The 15,051-nt window shown below is 38.3% G+C and overlaps 1 protein-coding gene across 1 annotated transcript in view; it reads left to right on the plus strand.

Moving 5' to 3' along the window:
- The first annotated feature begins 54 nt into the window (after positions 1-54).
- SIRT1 (sirtuin 1) overlaps positions 55-15,051 on the plus strand; it is an 18,776-nt gene continuing 3,779 nt past the window's right edge. Inside the window, exons 1-7 of the mRNA XM_010282910.1 lie at positions 55-179; positions 677-758; positions 2,399-2,543; positions 3,937-4,178; positions 5,508-5,660; positions 8,380-8,527; positions 11,048-11,127. Coding sequence (XP_010281212.1) covers positions 55-179; positions 677-758; positions 2,399-2,543; positions 3,937-4,178; positions 5,508-5,660; positions 8,380-8,527; positions 11,048-11,127 — 975 coding nt within the window. The remainder of the gene's footprint in view (positions 180-676; positions 759-2,398; positions 2,544-3,936; positions 4,179-5,507; positions 5,661-8,379; positions 8,528-11,047; positions 11,128-15,051) is intronic.

Raw genomic sequence — 15,051 nt, forward strand, 5'->3', positions numbered from 1 at the left:
GGGTCTGGGCCGGTGCCGGGGAGGGAGAGCGCCGCAGCTAGCGGGAGGTGGCGGATGGCCCAGCAGGCACTGTGCGCCTTTTCTTACCCGTACGCTGAAGGCAAACTCGAGCGAGCCGCTGCAGCTGCTTTTCTAAACCAAATCGAGTCTAATTCTGATCGGCCATTGATCGAGTGCCGGTTATTTCTTGTGCTGGGCTTCGTAGAAGGAGATCGACTCGGCTCTCATTTCTGAAAACATCTCTTTTGCTGTGTTGCTGACAACAAGTTACTAAAAATGAAGAATCATAAGCCCTGTTTCCTTTTCACAATTTCTGCCGTGATAATGATTTATGTCTGTTTCACGGAAGCTTGCACAGGAGCAGCAGTCTTCAAAAATTATTTAAATAACTTCATGTTACAGTCTTGGTTAACCAGATTTCGGTGACTGCAGCACAAAACTAAATTATAATCTTCTAAAAAGTTTCTTTGCAGATCACATTTGGGCAGTATCAGTGTGAAAGTACCTTGCATTGCATTACTAAAACAGATGGGTTTTTTTGTGGTTAATTTGTTTTTTAAGGTAGTGTTTTGGAAAGACTTCTTAAAAGGTACAAGATATACTGCATTCTGCCAGTAAAGTCTTGACATTCTATCCTGGAATGCGGTTAAAAGATATTTTATCTTTAACCCCATAGTAAAACTCTACAGAAAAGTTCTGCCTGTGCAAAAGCAATCCGAAAAGGAACAGAGCTGTATGATAACCTTGGAACAGCCTTGGTATTTAAGAACTTCACTGAAACAGCACAAGAGTAAAGCTTATGATCTCTTATCAGTGCCTTACATGAAGCCTTTTTGCTCAAGTTACTCAGATCCTCAGGCATGTTTTGCTGTGGATTGCTTGGTTCTGACAAGCATTCCCGTTAGTCCTTTGAGGAATCAGATGAATACACAAGGAACGTTACAATTTAAACTGTTACCTTAGCCTGCTTCTATCTGTCACAGCGTTTCTTAAATACAAAACAATGTGACCTGTATATGATGAATCTTTACCAATGTAAGCGTTGCTTCTTTATACAATAGACATAAACGTCGTTTTAGTAAAACTTGCACTTCACACTTAGTGGTGTGTACTAACCAACTTTTCTTCATAATGCTTCTTGCATAATATGTTTACTGACTTCATGCATAATGAGATGCAACTGAAATGCTGCAAATACGTAGATTAATAATAAGAAATAGTAATGTCAATGAGCACCCGTGGTCTCAGAAGAACAAGACAGCAAGTACAAAAAGAAAATTTCTGCCCTCCACCTCGTTCCATTCTAATCAGAATAAAGTATTTATGCCAACAAGGGAAAGAACAGGACAACACAATCTCTGAATAAAAAATGATGGTGTTTCGTGGTTGTCTTTTATTTAAGAGTGAAGTAACTTAGGTAAAATATTGTAGGGGTTTATTCAAATTGACATTGAAAACTATTAGAGTAATACTTCGCTTTAGAGAGCATGACTGAAACTTATCTCCTTTTTTCATAGTTTTATGTTTTCAACAAATTAAGCTATACTTGCTGTGGCTATTTCTAATAAAGCCAATTTAAAAGAAAAGTATAGTAGTCTAAATTCTAGTAAGTTTCTCAGGTTGAAATTTAGATTTCCTCTTAAATGTTAGCTTAGTAATGCATGCTGCAAGACCAGTATCTCATTCTATGGACTCTTTCATCTAGATGCATGATGAAGTTAGATTGACTTACTCTGGCTTAAGGCCACAAGCTGAGCTGAAGTAACTATGTGGTACTCTTTAAGCCAAACCCAGCTGCAGGGTAAAATGGATGAAACTTAGTGAAGGTGGTTCAAGGTAGCACATTTTCTGCCATAACTGAAATACCATGTAAGTGTATATGTGGTCACCTGTTGCAGCTCAGCTGCAAGATAACTGCCTGACAAAATTCTGTAACTTAGCTGTATCCAAAGGTGTATTTGTGGGTTTCTTTTAAAATGCTCTGTTCTTAAAACCTAGTCAGAGATTGGTCTATGAATGGTGACACATTTTCGTTTTATCCAATTTCTCAGTGAGCTGAGAGAAGTGAGAATTGTGAGAGAAAGGAATTTTTAATTGTACTTTTTAAATAGTTGTATTTTTTTTTTAAGATGGAAAAATCCTTAATGCCCAGCACTTTATAGAATGAACGTTTCACTAAGGTCAACATCCATCCCACTGAAGCCAGGTATTAAGATAGCAAATCTTGCAGTAAATCTACTGAAGGCTTGAAAGCATATCTATAAACTCAAAAAAAGTAGGTATTTTCTGTGTCTAAGTGACAAAACTGCCTATTTCTAATTAATTGCATTCATTTAAAAGCATGTAACTTTAGGTTTTGTGATATATTTGAATAACTGTCTGTGTCATTTGGCTCAAGTTTAACCCGTCATTGTGCTGTCTTGCAGATAACTTCCTTTTTAGTGATGAAATCATAGCAAATGGTTTTCACTCCTGTGATAGTGATGAAGATGACAGAGCCTCACATGCAAGTTCTAGTGATTGGACCCCAAGACCACGTATAGGTAGAAGCCTATATAATGTTCTTAGATGCTGCTTGCCTTTGAACAGTTACTTAATTCTTCCCAGTCTTCAGATGATTTCTTCTGTTGCAAAAAATTAGCAATTACTGCTTTTGAGCAGCTTAGAGTTATTGATTGTATATATAGAAGTTTAAAAATTACCTCTTTAAATTTGCTGTATTTTGATTAAAAATGTCAATGTCTTTTTTTGTGTAGAAATCCTGTTGTGATCCATATTAAAAGCATGCACACAGACTAACTAAACTGAACAGATTTATGGCATATTTCTAGCCTGTTTACTTAATATTAATTCTTTAAGGAAAAAGAAGATGATTCTTGTATGATTTTAACCAGTCTGTAGGGCTCGCTGTCCTAAGTGTTACATCAGTTTGGGAATTATTAGTCTGCATATATATTGCATATTAGCAAAAGATAAGTTAAGGAACTCAGAAGGAAGTTCTCACCTTGCACAGAGGCAAGAAAACTGCTAAGGTCACTGGTGATTTGTGGGTGATGGTGGTTTCCAAGGTGCAGTGGGGTTGGGACTTGAGGTCTTTTGTCTTACACCGGCGTGATAATACCAGAGCATTAATTGTGCCAGTATTGATAAGAATAGCATCAAGAAAACGTTATAACATAGTATTCCACTTAAAATCTGCCCATACGTTGTCCTTGCTGATCCCTCATTACCAGATCACTGTTGGTACTTTCTGGGTAAATATGTGTAACAACTGTTTTCTTTATATGCATTGCAACTAGCCTTAGAGATAGCTATTTGGGTCCTCTTAGTCAGTTTAGCTTCTTAAGATTTACCTATTTTCTTCTATTGCTCTATTCTGGAGTGTTTCTGGAAGGATTGATTTGATGGCTTTTGGAGGTCATGTCTGAATTCATCAGGGTTAGGCAACTAAAAGAACAACAAAAATCCATGGCTTGGTGGGCCCTCTTTGTCTCTCTTGAGTGATGTTTTATAATGTGACTAGCAAGTGTATGTATGTTTGTTGTCTTCGACTTATTATGGTAAATACCTACAAAATGTTGGAACAATACAAATGAAGCCATAAAAACAGAGATACATGTGAAAATCTTGTTGCTAAATAACTGCACCTCCAAGAGCCATCAAGTTTGCTATGAACTGTGATTTCTACCTTGACTAACTTTCTACAAAACCTTTCATGGATTAACATAAAATAATAATAAATAAGCAAAAACCCTAGCTATAGTATCACTTCAGAATTTAGACCAAAACATACAGAGGTTTTGATGAACGAAGCATTAAATTGGATTAATAAAATTGTAGTAGCAAGCCTTAACAAATGGGACATAATCATCTGTCATAATCATCTGAAATACCTGACTCAATTTTACATATTTATATTTTTTTTAATTCTCTTAGGTCCCTACACTTTTGTTCAGCAGCATCTCATGTTAGGTACAGACCCACGGACAATTCTGAAAGACCTGCTACCAGAAACAATCCCTCCACCTGAACTGGATGATATGACACTGTGGCAAATTGTTATAAACATTCTTTCAGAACCACCAAAAAGAAAAAAACGAAAAGATATTAATACTATTGATGATGCTGTGAAACTTTTACAAGAATGCAAAAAAATAATGGTCTTGACTGGAGCTGGGGTACGTATTGCTGCAATGACAGTGAGAGAATATCTAGACAGTTGGTTAAATACTTACCCAGTGCTTTACAGCATGCAGGTGATGTGACCCTCGCAACGTTCGTAATCAAATAATTGTGCTAGATGGGAAGAGGAGGCACAGCTGTCCACTAGAACGATGCACACTGCAAGACTGGAGCTTAAGTTGGAAATGACAAGATCTCTCTTCTTATAAGAAAAAATTCTTAAACATTTAAACTTTTAAACAGTTGCTTCCATGCAAAATAGTTATGGAGTAAGATCACATCTACCTGTTCCAGAACACTTTCTATCCTAGTCATTTTTTCATTTGAAACAAAGGTAATGATTTTTTTAAAGTAAATGTCAGTGGATCTCTTAAAATACCTGATGGAGCTAGAGGGACTGGAAGAATAGGACTCGAAAAGAAAAAAAAAGAGTTGGGGAGGGGGAAGATTATAAGGAGAGTTTGATTAGATTTCAGTAGACTGAATTTTACTTCTAACATGTGCCGCTCTATGATGGTAATAAGATTACTTGCTGTTTTACTAAAGAATATTTTTAAACTTGTACATTTGCAGCTTTATACCTATGTACCAGATCATGATACAAAGTCGGTCATTTTTTGCTTCCGTTGTTCATACACAGAGGGTGTGACACCATTCAGAAAAGATGAGTAAATCAAATCAGCTTGTTAGAAAAGCACTGCTACTTCTGTTACCCAATCTTGCTCTTTCTGTAATTACTATCATACACCCCTTTCTCCTCCTCTTCCCATAGTATTCTGAGGTAGTCTGAGACAATAAATTTTAGTCTTTATTGACTACTACAATGCTTTGATAAACAAACAGCGTTTGTTTATCAAAAGGGGTTTATTCATCAAAAGTAAGAATCTATTCTGTTACTGTGTTAGCACGTTAAAAAAAAAAAAAGCCACCACCACCATCTTGTCCAAGCCCCACAAGTTGGTAGATCAGTGAACACTTATTAATCAAATTTAATGCAACAGTTTAAATTTTTGTTCATTTCTTACAAAACTTCCAGTATAAAAGTAAGTTCTGGCCTCCTATTACTGCCTATACAGATTATACTGAAGGAGTTGTTTTTGTTAGTTGTCAAACTCTGTTTCTGTGCTGTTTCTCCTGCTTGTGATTTGGGAATTGTTACACTGGTAAAAAAATAAATACAGAGAACCCAGACTGGTTTTGTTCTTCATGTCTCCGAGCACTGTGATCATACAGAAATGTGGTTTCCCAAATAGTTTGTATCATAGCAACATTTTATAGACAAATATGTAGTTTTGCTTATTTCAGATTGCAAAAATATATTTCAGGTGTCTGTGTCTTGTGGAATACCTGACTTCAGATCAAGAGATGGCATCTATGCACGCCTTGCTGTAGACTTCCCAGACCTTCCAGATCCTCAAGCAATGTTTGATATAGAATACTTCAGAAAGGATCCCAGGCCATTTTTTAAGTTTGCAAAGGTATGGTTTTCCAACAGTTCTTACCTTGGTCAGTACAGACAGGTAATAATATGAAAATGCATAAATCAGATACAAAACTATTCTGTTAACAAAATTGTGTCTTTGTCATTTTTATAAACAAGATAGAAAAATAGGTTAATGTATTGAATTTACTTTATTGAGAGACCAGTGGCATAGTAGCTCTCTCCTTGGGCAGATCTTGCAATGTATCGATTTTATATCCTCAGTGTTACTTCAGTCATTGTATGCAACCACATATTAGCCCTATTAGAAATACTTGGCAACATTCTCTCCTTTTCTTTTTAAGCTTATTTTTACTGTTCTGTTAGAAGTTCATTATATATACAACCATTCTAGACAGTGTCTCTAATTTCAGGGACCATAAATAAAAATTTATAGTTATTTGATCAGTAATCTTAGCTGCTGTTACTTTCGCTGAAAAATTAAAGAATATGAGAAACTTTACGCCAGCACATGAGTAACGTGGAAAGCTACATTTGAATTTGATATGCTGTGGCATGCTCTTCAGTGCCATACAATACATTCACATTTTATCACTGTATTTACATTAAAGAGGACTAAAGCAGTTTCATGCACGAATAAGTTTGTTCTTGTTTCAGGTTTTGATATAGCTGTCACAAGAATCTGTACAGCTTAGAGGATGAAGGCCTTTTTGCAGGGACTGTGTTTGTTTAAAACGGAGAATGCAGGAGTTTTTGCAAAAATGTTAGTGATATTAAATGGTTTAAAAAGCAGGGAGTACATCTCGGAGACAAGAAGGATTTGTAGAAGCTGTAGACATAGGTAGAAACAACAAAAAATTGCATTTAGTCTGGAATTTCCTCAGGACAAAAAAAGTCAAAACCAAAATATTACAGGAGTTACTACAGGACCAGTAAGGACTTGTGAAAATCAATCCCTACTAGTTGTGCTCACTCTTTCTTCCCTTCACTCACAATTTATAATGCTGCTCTATTATGTTACAAAGATTGGAAAAGAAAAATCAATGCATTCTTCAGCTGCTTGGCTTTCTCTGAAAGCCTCCCATCCACATACTAACATGTTTTGATGCCCCTTAGTATACTTAGTTCCTTGTTTTTTTAATACTAAAAAACCCCCAAAACCAAACCCCAAACCCAAAAAACTCCACAGCAAACAAAAAAAACCAACTTACCTGAAGCTTGTCTATACACGTTTTTTTTTTTTACCAGAATAGTCCAAATTCAGTTTGGCTGATACTTTTTTACTAAAATAATTTCTCCCCCTTCTCCTTTTCTGTCCTTCAGCTTGGTTAGAATATTGATTTCTTATTCCATTAAATCTTAAGTTCCTTTAATTCTAGGGGCAAGGAATGGCTCTGCAGAGCCCAGTGGCAGAAGACGTCTTGCTGCTTCAGACTAAGACGTGAAAGCTGCTAGGACCACACGGGCGTCCGATTACAATTGTGTAATAGCCTAGCCATAGTCTAGGTAGTAGCACTATGAGCAATCATTGATCACTGCTGCAGTTTTAACTCCAAAGGCCCATGTAGCTTCAGAATTAGGAGTAACTTGAAATACTTGGGGGGAAAAACAAATGCTTTTAAAAAGCCTGCTTGCTTTGTTCATAGTTAGGCTATATGGTAGCTGAAGGTAGAGCTGCCACAAAGATTAATTTAACAGTACACTATTGCGCTAGAACTTTTCGTTTGGCTTTAAGTATCTACTGGTAAAGGTAGGCAGCAGGCTGCTTCTTGCTAGCTTTCATTTGGCCAGTGATTCTTGTGCTTTTTCTGTAAAAAGGCCTCACTTTCCCAGGTGATACTCCAGCCCAGTTGCTGCTCCATGGTGAGAGAGCGACTGGAGAGCAGAGGGTCTAGAATTCAAGTTCTTCCCCTAAATAAGTGCTCCTGAGCAAGAGAGTGGTGGTGGTGCTGCTGCTGGTGTCCTCCTTGTTGCACAGCAACCAGAGGTACCACGAGGGTGGTCAACTCTAGACAGAGGTTCCTAGTGTGAAGCTTTCAGCTGGGTGCCTACATTTTATTTTTCCTTTCAGCAGGCTCCTTGTGAGCAAACATCAAACATTCTACAAAAGTGCCTTCATTTTTTGCCATATACTCTTTAGATATACCAACTTCGTCTACCTTGATCTAATGGAAGGGCTAAGCATCTGTCAGGCACAGTGGAATTGCTCTGTTAAGCCATGTGGTCTTAACTTGATGACTAAATTGGCAAAGGTGGTCTGAGTACCACCTGTCCTCCCCTTCATATCCAATGCCAGTCTGCTTTCTGGGCTTCCATCTTCTGGGAACGGCTGCTGATAATGCTGAGGAGTAAAAACTGCTTATCCCAATCCAAAAGACCAGAACCCAAATTCCTCATGAAATTTGTGTCAGACTGCAGTTAAACCATGTATGTTTCCAATAACAAATATTGAGGTTACTTGATGCTTACAAAGGAAAAGCTTTCCTATTTCATAATTCTCAAAACCAAAAAAAGATCTAAACTTTGCTTTTGTGCTGTGTGAAGAAGAAAATACCAACTTGCATGGAGCCATGAGCAGAAGCTCAGCTGTTTAAAGAAGAGTTGGATCTGAGAGAAATGACAAAATGCAAAGGGCGTGACAACATTAACTGTTGACATAATTGTTATTGATAATATTTAGCTGTGTGAATTGCTACAGTTGGAATGAAGACATTGTGTATCCATTTACACTTTCTAATGTACTCTGAATTCCCTAGGAAATCTATCCAGGACAATTCCAGCCATCTCTCTGTCACAAGTTCATAGCTTTGATGGATAAAGAAGGAAAACTTCTTCGCAACTATACTCAGAACATAGACACATTGGAACAGGTTGCAGGAATCCAAAGGATAATACAGTGTCATGGTTAGTGGCTTTAGTTTCACTTATTTTATGTGAAGGAGTGATGTTTACTGGTCCATGTGACAAGTTGATTTCTATTAGAATTAAAATTCTTTTTTTCTTGAATTGGTACCTCTTGGCAACAAATACTCTGCTTTTAAAATGTTGACTTTTTTAGGTAGCTTAAGTTTTTAAATCAGAAGTGTTTCAAGTGGAAATACTTCTTTCAGAAATTATGCTTGCTAAACAGTGGTCTTTGTGTTTCAGTGAAGATCCACACCCTGTTCGCACAAGCTTAGACCTTAATTTTTTAAATGTATTTGGTGCTGCTTTATATTCATGTATGAGAATACATGTATGAGTGTTGAAATCAGTCTTTTCATAGGTCCCTCTCACTGTCTATCAATGAAGTGGCGTTTGGCTGTTATTCTTTATTTAGGTTATATTCCACTGAAATCTTAAAATATCCTGACACTTCAGTGACTTTACCTCATATTGTATAAAGTATTGTGGATTAATTACCGTTTCTGTTCAGTTGAACTGAAGATTGTCTTGTTACACCTGTGGTATCATAGACATTCTGTAATAATGATACCAAATTAATTGAAATCTCTTAATTAGTTGCTTGATATGCTTTCCATTTCCAAGGACTGGCAAATGTCAAGCTAAAAGTCCAAGGATTCATTTTTAAGGAAAGGATGCAGAAAACTAGTTCTAAAAGTGCACATTTTGATCATTTAGTAGACTTTTGCCAAATAAATTGTTTAAAAGCAGTGTTGGGACGTTTGTAAGATCTGTCTGTCTAATTCTACCTTTTCCAGGGATGAAACTCACTTGCTTTCTTTATCTACAAAGCTTAGCTCAGAGCCAGATCTGTCAATTTTCTTTTTTCAGAAAAAAGATAGTCATATTCCTTGCCACTGCTGTAGCTGAGTGATCAGAGGCAGCGGCCTGCTGGCTACACACAACTCATGCGTGGGGCAGCATAACTTCTTGATCAAGTCCTTTTGACATGTGATAAATAACACACATAATAGAGTTGCAAGTTGGTAGCAACAGATGCCTCCGACACAGTTAGGTCTGCCAGCCTGACAGACGTGTCCCTACCCACTGTACAAAGGACTAAATTATTACTATAAACAAGTTATAGTGAGCAAATAATAATTGGCGTACTTCCTGTAGTCTTTGGAATCCCTGAAGTTCTGGGAGTTGCCATGCTGAGCTAGCATTTCAGAAGCTGTGCACTTTCCATGGCAGCAGTGAGAACCACCAGGTGTTCATAAATGATCTGCTCCAAGTCCTTCTGTGCTTTCACTGCTTCACCCCGATACAATATCCCCAAAACATATTTTGATATCATACTTAGTCCCAGAATCCCTTCATTTAGCAGTGTGTTAGTTGGCTGCTGTGTAGGTAATGAGCAGAAAATACCTTTGGTTTGAGTGGCTTAAAATATACTCCAAATAAAGTTCAACATCTTAACAGTTACCTTTCTAAAAGTTGCCTTCTGAAGAGAGGCTTTTGTACCCCCCTGTACATTACTCAGTCACAGGGCTTTCTTACTGCCCCCAGTTATCATGAGAGATGATCATCATTAGAGAGCTGCAGACTTTTACTGTACGACTGGCATATTCAAGTGCAGGGTCAAAAAGATCTCAGAATTATCTGTATTTTTTTTAAGACTTTTTTTCATGGTTAGGAGAAAATCTGTCAATTTTTCACTTCATTCTTCAGCATCCTGTCATCCCAGCGTTATTCCTTCCGCAGGTAAAAGGCCTTGTAGGCCTACCTCTCCTGGACATAGGCACATCAAAAGGCAACTCTAGCTTGCCACAAAGACTTCATGCTGTGTATTCTCATGTGTGTCTCAGCCACCTGATAAGCTTTCCCTTTAGACAGACAGACAAATGCTCTACCAGATACTTGGGCATCACCTTCAGCTGCTTCAGAAACAGGATAGCAAAAGCTACCAAGTGGCTGGATGGAGCAGCCAACTTAATACGGTCTTGCCAAATGATAAACACAGTAGCTAAGCTGGATACCAAGTTCAGAGCAGTATTTCAATTCGAAGAATATAGCTGTAACTTCTGCTGAAAGCAACAGTTGCCTATAGTGAAGTCTTTACTAATGCATTTTCTTAGTTATTTTGCCTTTTGATAACTACAGTTTCTTGAGTTCGTGTGGGTTCATGTCCTGCCGCTGCTGTTTGCAGAGCTGTCGGCACTACTGTTAATTGTGTAAAGAGGAAAAGGGAAGGTTCTGTTCTCCCCTCCTAGTATATGCTTGGGGAAATGAGAGGACACAGTATAATTCTTGTTGACATGCATGTGGTATATCCTACTCATAAAACAAGATTTCTGCTGACTTAACATCTAGAAGAACTACTGTTAGTACTACAAGTATCTTAATTTTAAATTACTTTTTAATGAGCAGTTTGTATAGCACTGCAACGTAACAGCCTTCGTGTCAAAACAGCTCGGGCAAAAAGACCAAATCTGAATGACTGAAAATCCTTACTTCTACCATATGGGTTTTCCCCCTCAGGTTCCTTTGCAACAGCTTCCTGCCTGATTTGTAAATACAAAGTGGATTGTGAAGTTGTTCGAGGAGATATTTTCAATCAGGTAAAAATTTACTTTAACTCACTGCAGCTTCCTAATAAGTAACTCTCAGAAAAAACCCAAAACCACCACCCTTGGATTGCTTAAAAGATCTGCCTTTAAAAGGCTACGTATCTTTGCACGTATTTCACAGAAGTGCCGATCTGTATTTTAGCATTTCCTCTAGTATTTAAAAGTATACTCAAATACTATACTGCAAAAATCAGGCAATGGGGAAAAGCAGAACAAAACCATATGAGTCCGGTTGTAATGGCACCTCCAAGAAAAGTAGAGGTTAAAATGGTAAGTAGAAGTTTGGATTTATACCTGTTTTAAGTTAATCTGAACTCTGAGAAAGCACTCGCTTAGCTATTTATAACATTGGTTGCTCTTTGAGCATTTACATACGTTAAGAATATGTTTAAACAGTAGATGATGCATGGAGAAGTTGCTAACTACAGAGCAGCCTCTGAGCAAGGAAGAGGATCAGACGAGATGTCTGGCACGTGCTTTCTAGGACTTCTGACCTATTCCATATCCCAGGCTCCCCACATCTGCTGTGGAGTGCCCCAGAGCCAAGGCAGGAGTCAGTTCTGCTCTGTCAGAGCAGATGAACCTTTGGCTGGGGGAGACCCCCTTTGCTCTTCCCCTTCTTTTGAGGGAAGAGAGATGGCGATTCTCTGATCAGAAAGATCTTGTTCATACAAGTGGAAGGGCACTCTCTTTCTGCAGGCTCACGTGTTTTTGATAAATGCTTAGAGTCCACAGTTGCAACTTTAGATGAGAAACATGGAAGCGATGTAAATCTTTCAAGTGTTACATTGGAAATGAAACTCAATGAAAGCCTTTCAGAAGAGATGTTTGAGTTAAAGCTTTAAGATATATGCACCTCATAAGCCTGAAGCTTTGTAATACTGAACTAGCAAATGTGAAATCTGGTTTACTTTGCTATTATTTTTGAGAACTTTTTAATCTTACAGATGTTTCCTGCTCCTTTACCTTCAAAGCCAGCTGGTTGGAGTTTAGGATTTTTTCCCTTCTAACTACCATTTGTACCATTCTGTAGTTTTGTGTTTTGATTGTTTCCTAACAACACTGTAATCATTGTATGCTTACATGCTGAACCAAACCTGTGCCCTGATGGCTTGTCCCTGCTGGTGGTCAGTATTGGAAGCGTGGGGAAGTGGAGAGAGAAGCAACCTGTAGCAATAGTTCTGCATAGGGAGAACAAAGATGGGTCTTAGTCTCGAGATGAGACTGAAGGAGCTTTCTACACTCGATCTCTCAGAACTAATCTTACAGTACTGTTGCCAGGTATATCTTTCCAGGGCAGGCCCTATCTGTAATACTGAATTATTTTTCGTAGTGCAAAATAAATACGGTTGTTGCCAAATATAATTTCACACAACAACAAACAGCGCTACTGGAAGAAAACATATCCTTCCTCCTTTATGCCTGGAAAAAGAAATTGTTCTGTTTGCCATCATTATCTTTATCCTGTAGCCTGCATTCCCCAAACCAGTGCTATGCGGTTTCTTTTCCTGTTGCCTCTCTAGGATGTAGAATTTCGTTCCTTAAATATCAGAAGAAACCTTTTCTGTACTTGTGAAACAAAACACTGTCCATTTCAACAGCTTTGTTCTCTAACAAGCCCCCTTCACAGGTTTTGGCACCTGGGTCCCAATAGATAGTCCAGTTTCTAGTCTCGGCTGTCTGCCGCTGCTTCAGAAAGTTCAGTCCCGTCCTTAGTTTTCCCTAAAAATACTACTTTTCCTTTGCTCTGATGGTTGTAAGTGCTCTTGCATCTTTCTGCCAGGATTTCCTTTCAACTTACTGTAGTCTGAGAATTGTTTGAAGTCATCTGTTCAGAAAACTAACAATTTCTTGTTGCTACTCTTCATTCTTTTGCCACTTCCAAGATAACATGGTAGTTCCCTGTAGCAGAATTCTTTCTCTTGGCTGCCATCCTTCTGGATGAGAAGCAGCAGCAGTTCTAAATAACACCGATAGAACTTCCAAGCAAACCAATTTTCAGTCACTTCCAAAAATATCACTTTTACTTTGCTTTTGACTCTTTTAGGCAGCTTCAAGAAACAGTAAAAGATTTAGGAAGAAAAGGTCCAAGAAATGGAAAACATGCGCCAGTTCTTGGACATTCTGAAACCAACATAATCTTTATTAATCTTGTTTTTGATGTACAGATAACATCAATAGTCAATGAGAAATTCCGTTTCTCTTTCATTGGAGAAATACATCACCAGAGGCGGTGGGGTTTTGGGGGAGTGCTACTTCTGGAGGGAAAAGAGGACCCTAGGCAATTGAGTGGCCAATTATCTAGCTTTAACTTCTTGGTATCAATTTCAGCTCTTGGAATAGATCTCCCCCCTTACTGACGGCCTTTTTGAGGATTATCAGAGAAGCCGGTGAGTAGTGTAGTGTTGAAACGCATTTATGGGCCCATTGCAGTGACTCAGATGATTTGGATAGGGACATCAGTTGCTCTACAGAGATCCATTACATCACAAGTCACTGGGCTTCTGTGAGAAACGCTGGAAACAGAGTTAGTATTACTTGGTGTCTTTAAATCAAGTTAGAGGTCTTCATTTCATCTTCCTCCTAATACAGAGCGAATTATTTTCCCTCCTTAAGCTTCCAACTGAAAGTACAAAGGCATCACTAACATCAACAGAAGAAACAACTGGGTAAAAAGCTTCGGAGTGTGTTATAAGCTCTCTTTCTGCTATGTAAAGATCAGAGGAAGAAGTTCCAGATCCATTCTACTACCCATCTGCTCCTTTTTGGGGAATTCTTTAGTTGGTTTCCCTTTAGCATGGGGTTACTAGACGCTCTTTAGCTCGGGTATGTGGTGAAGGTTTCCTCCATACCAGTTCCTAGTTCTTGTGCCATACTGCTGCTTACACATCCCTCCTACAAGGTTTTCTTCAAGTAAGGACTGGATTCTTTGTTCGATGACTTAAATTTCTGGGAAGGGTCCTTCGACACGAGAGGAAGGCCTTTTCCTTGTGATGTTTTCTCACATGGAGAGCGTTGTCTGTTGTCCTACTGCAGACATCCATAAACTAGTTATTTGATTTAAACTTTCTAAGTTCTGTATTATTTTTTCTTCATATATTCTGTGTTCAAGAGGGAGCAGTTATGCATTTAAATGTCAGTTTTCATATGTCTTCCTATTACAATAAGTAATACACATCTCTCTACATCTTTACATAGCACTAATTTGCTTGTGATGCCTGCTATTGGATTGCAGCCACATTTAGCTCCTTGGATTTATTCTGGGGTATTGTATTTTAATGCTACAGCTGAGAAGAACTGAACTATTTGAAAGAAACACTTCTCAGTAGTAACTGAAGTATTGTCCCTACGTACTCACATTGCTCACCCTCTTGTTTTTCTCTCTGAAGAAAGTCTTAGGACAGGAAAGAGTTGAAAGATCAGAAAACCCTCTGGTTTCCGGAGGAAGGGGAACCTACTTCACCACAAATGTAACTCCTGTCCACTTTTTTTAGTGGACGAGGATTCTGCTCTGTTTTTGGAGGAATTGGAAAAGTTTCAAAGGGAGACCAAACAAAAGTTCTTTCCTGTGTTCTTGTCCTATATGCTTTTTGCTAGCCACCTGCTACAGCATCGTGTTGCTTTGTGTGTGTAACACACGTACCCTTTTGGAGGAGAGGGGAAAGTAGAGAGGTAAAGCTCTACAATATACTCTCTGATTAGGAAGGGGTTTATATCAGATCCTATAATGGAAAGTGACAACGAAATCTAAGTTTTTGCTCTGATTAAACCAAGAAAAACACATTCCTATCAAATAGGAGGTAATTACTCATTGGTGCTGAGCGTGATTTCGGCTTAGCTGTCAGATAAGAACTGTGGTGTAGGCCTGCATGGTTTCTCCCTTTTGACTTAAGAGGACTCCCTCTTTATTCCTGC

This window comes from Phaethon lepturus, unplaced genomic scaffold (assembly GCF_000687285.1).
Source record: "Phaethon lepturus isolate BGI_N335 unplaced genomic scaffold, ASM68728v1 scaffold24772, whole genome shotgun sequence".
Taxonomy (NCBI): Eukaryota; Metazoa; Chordata; class Aves; order Phaethontiformes; family Phaethontidae; genus Phaethon; species Phaethon lepturus.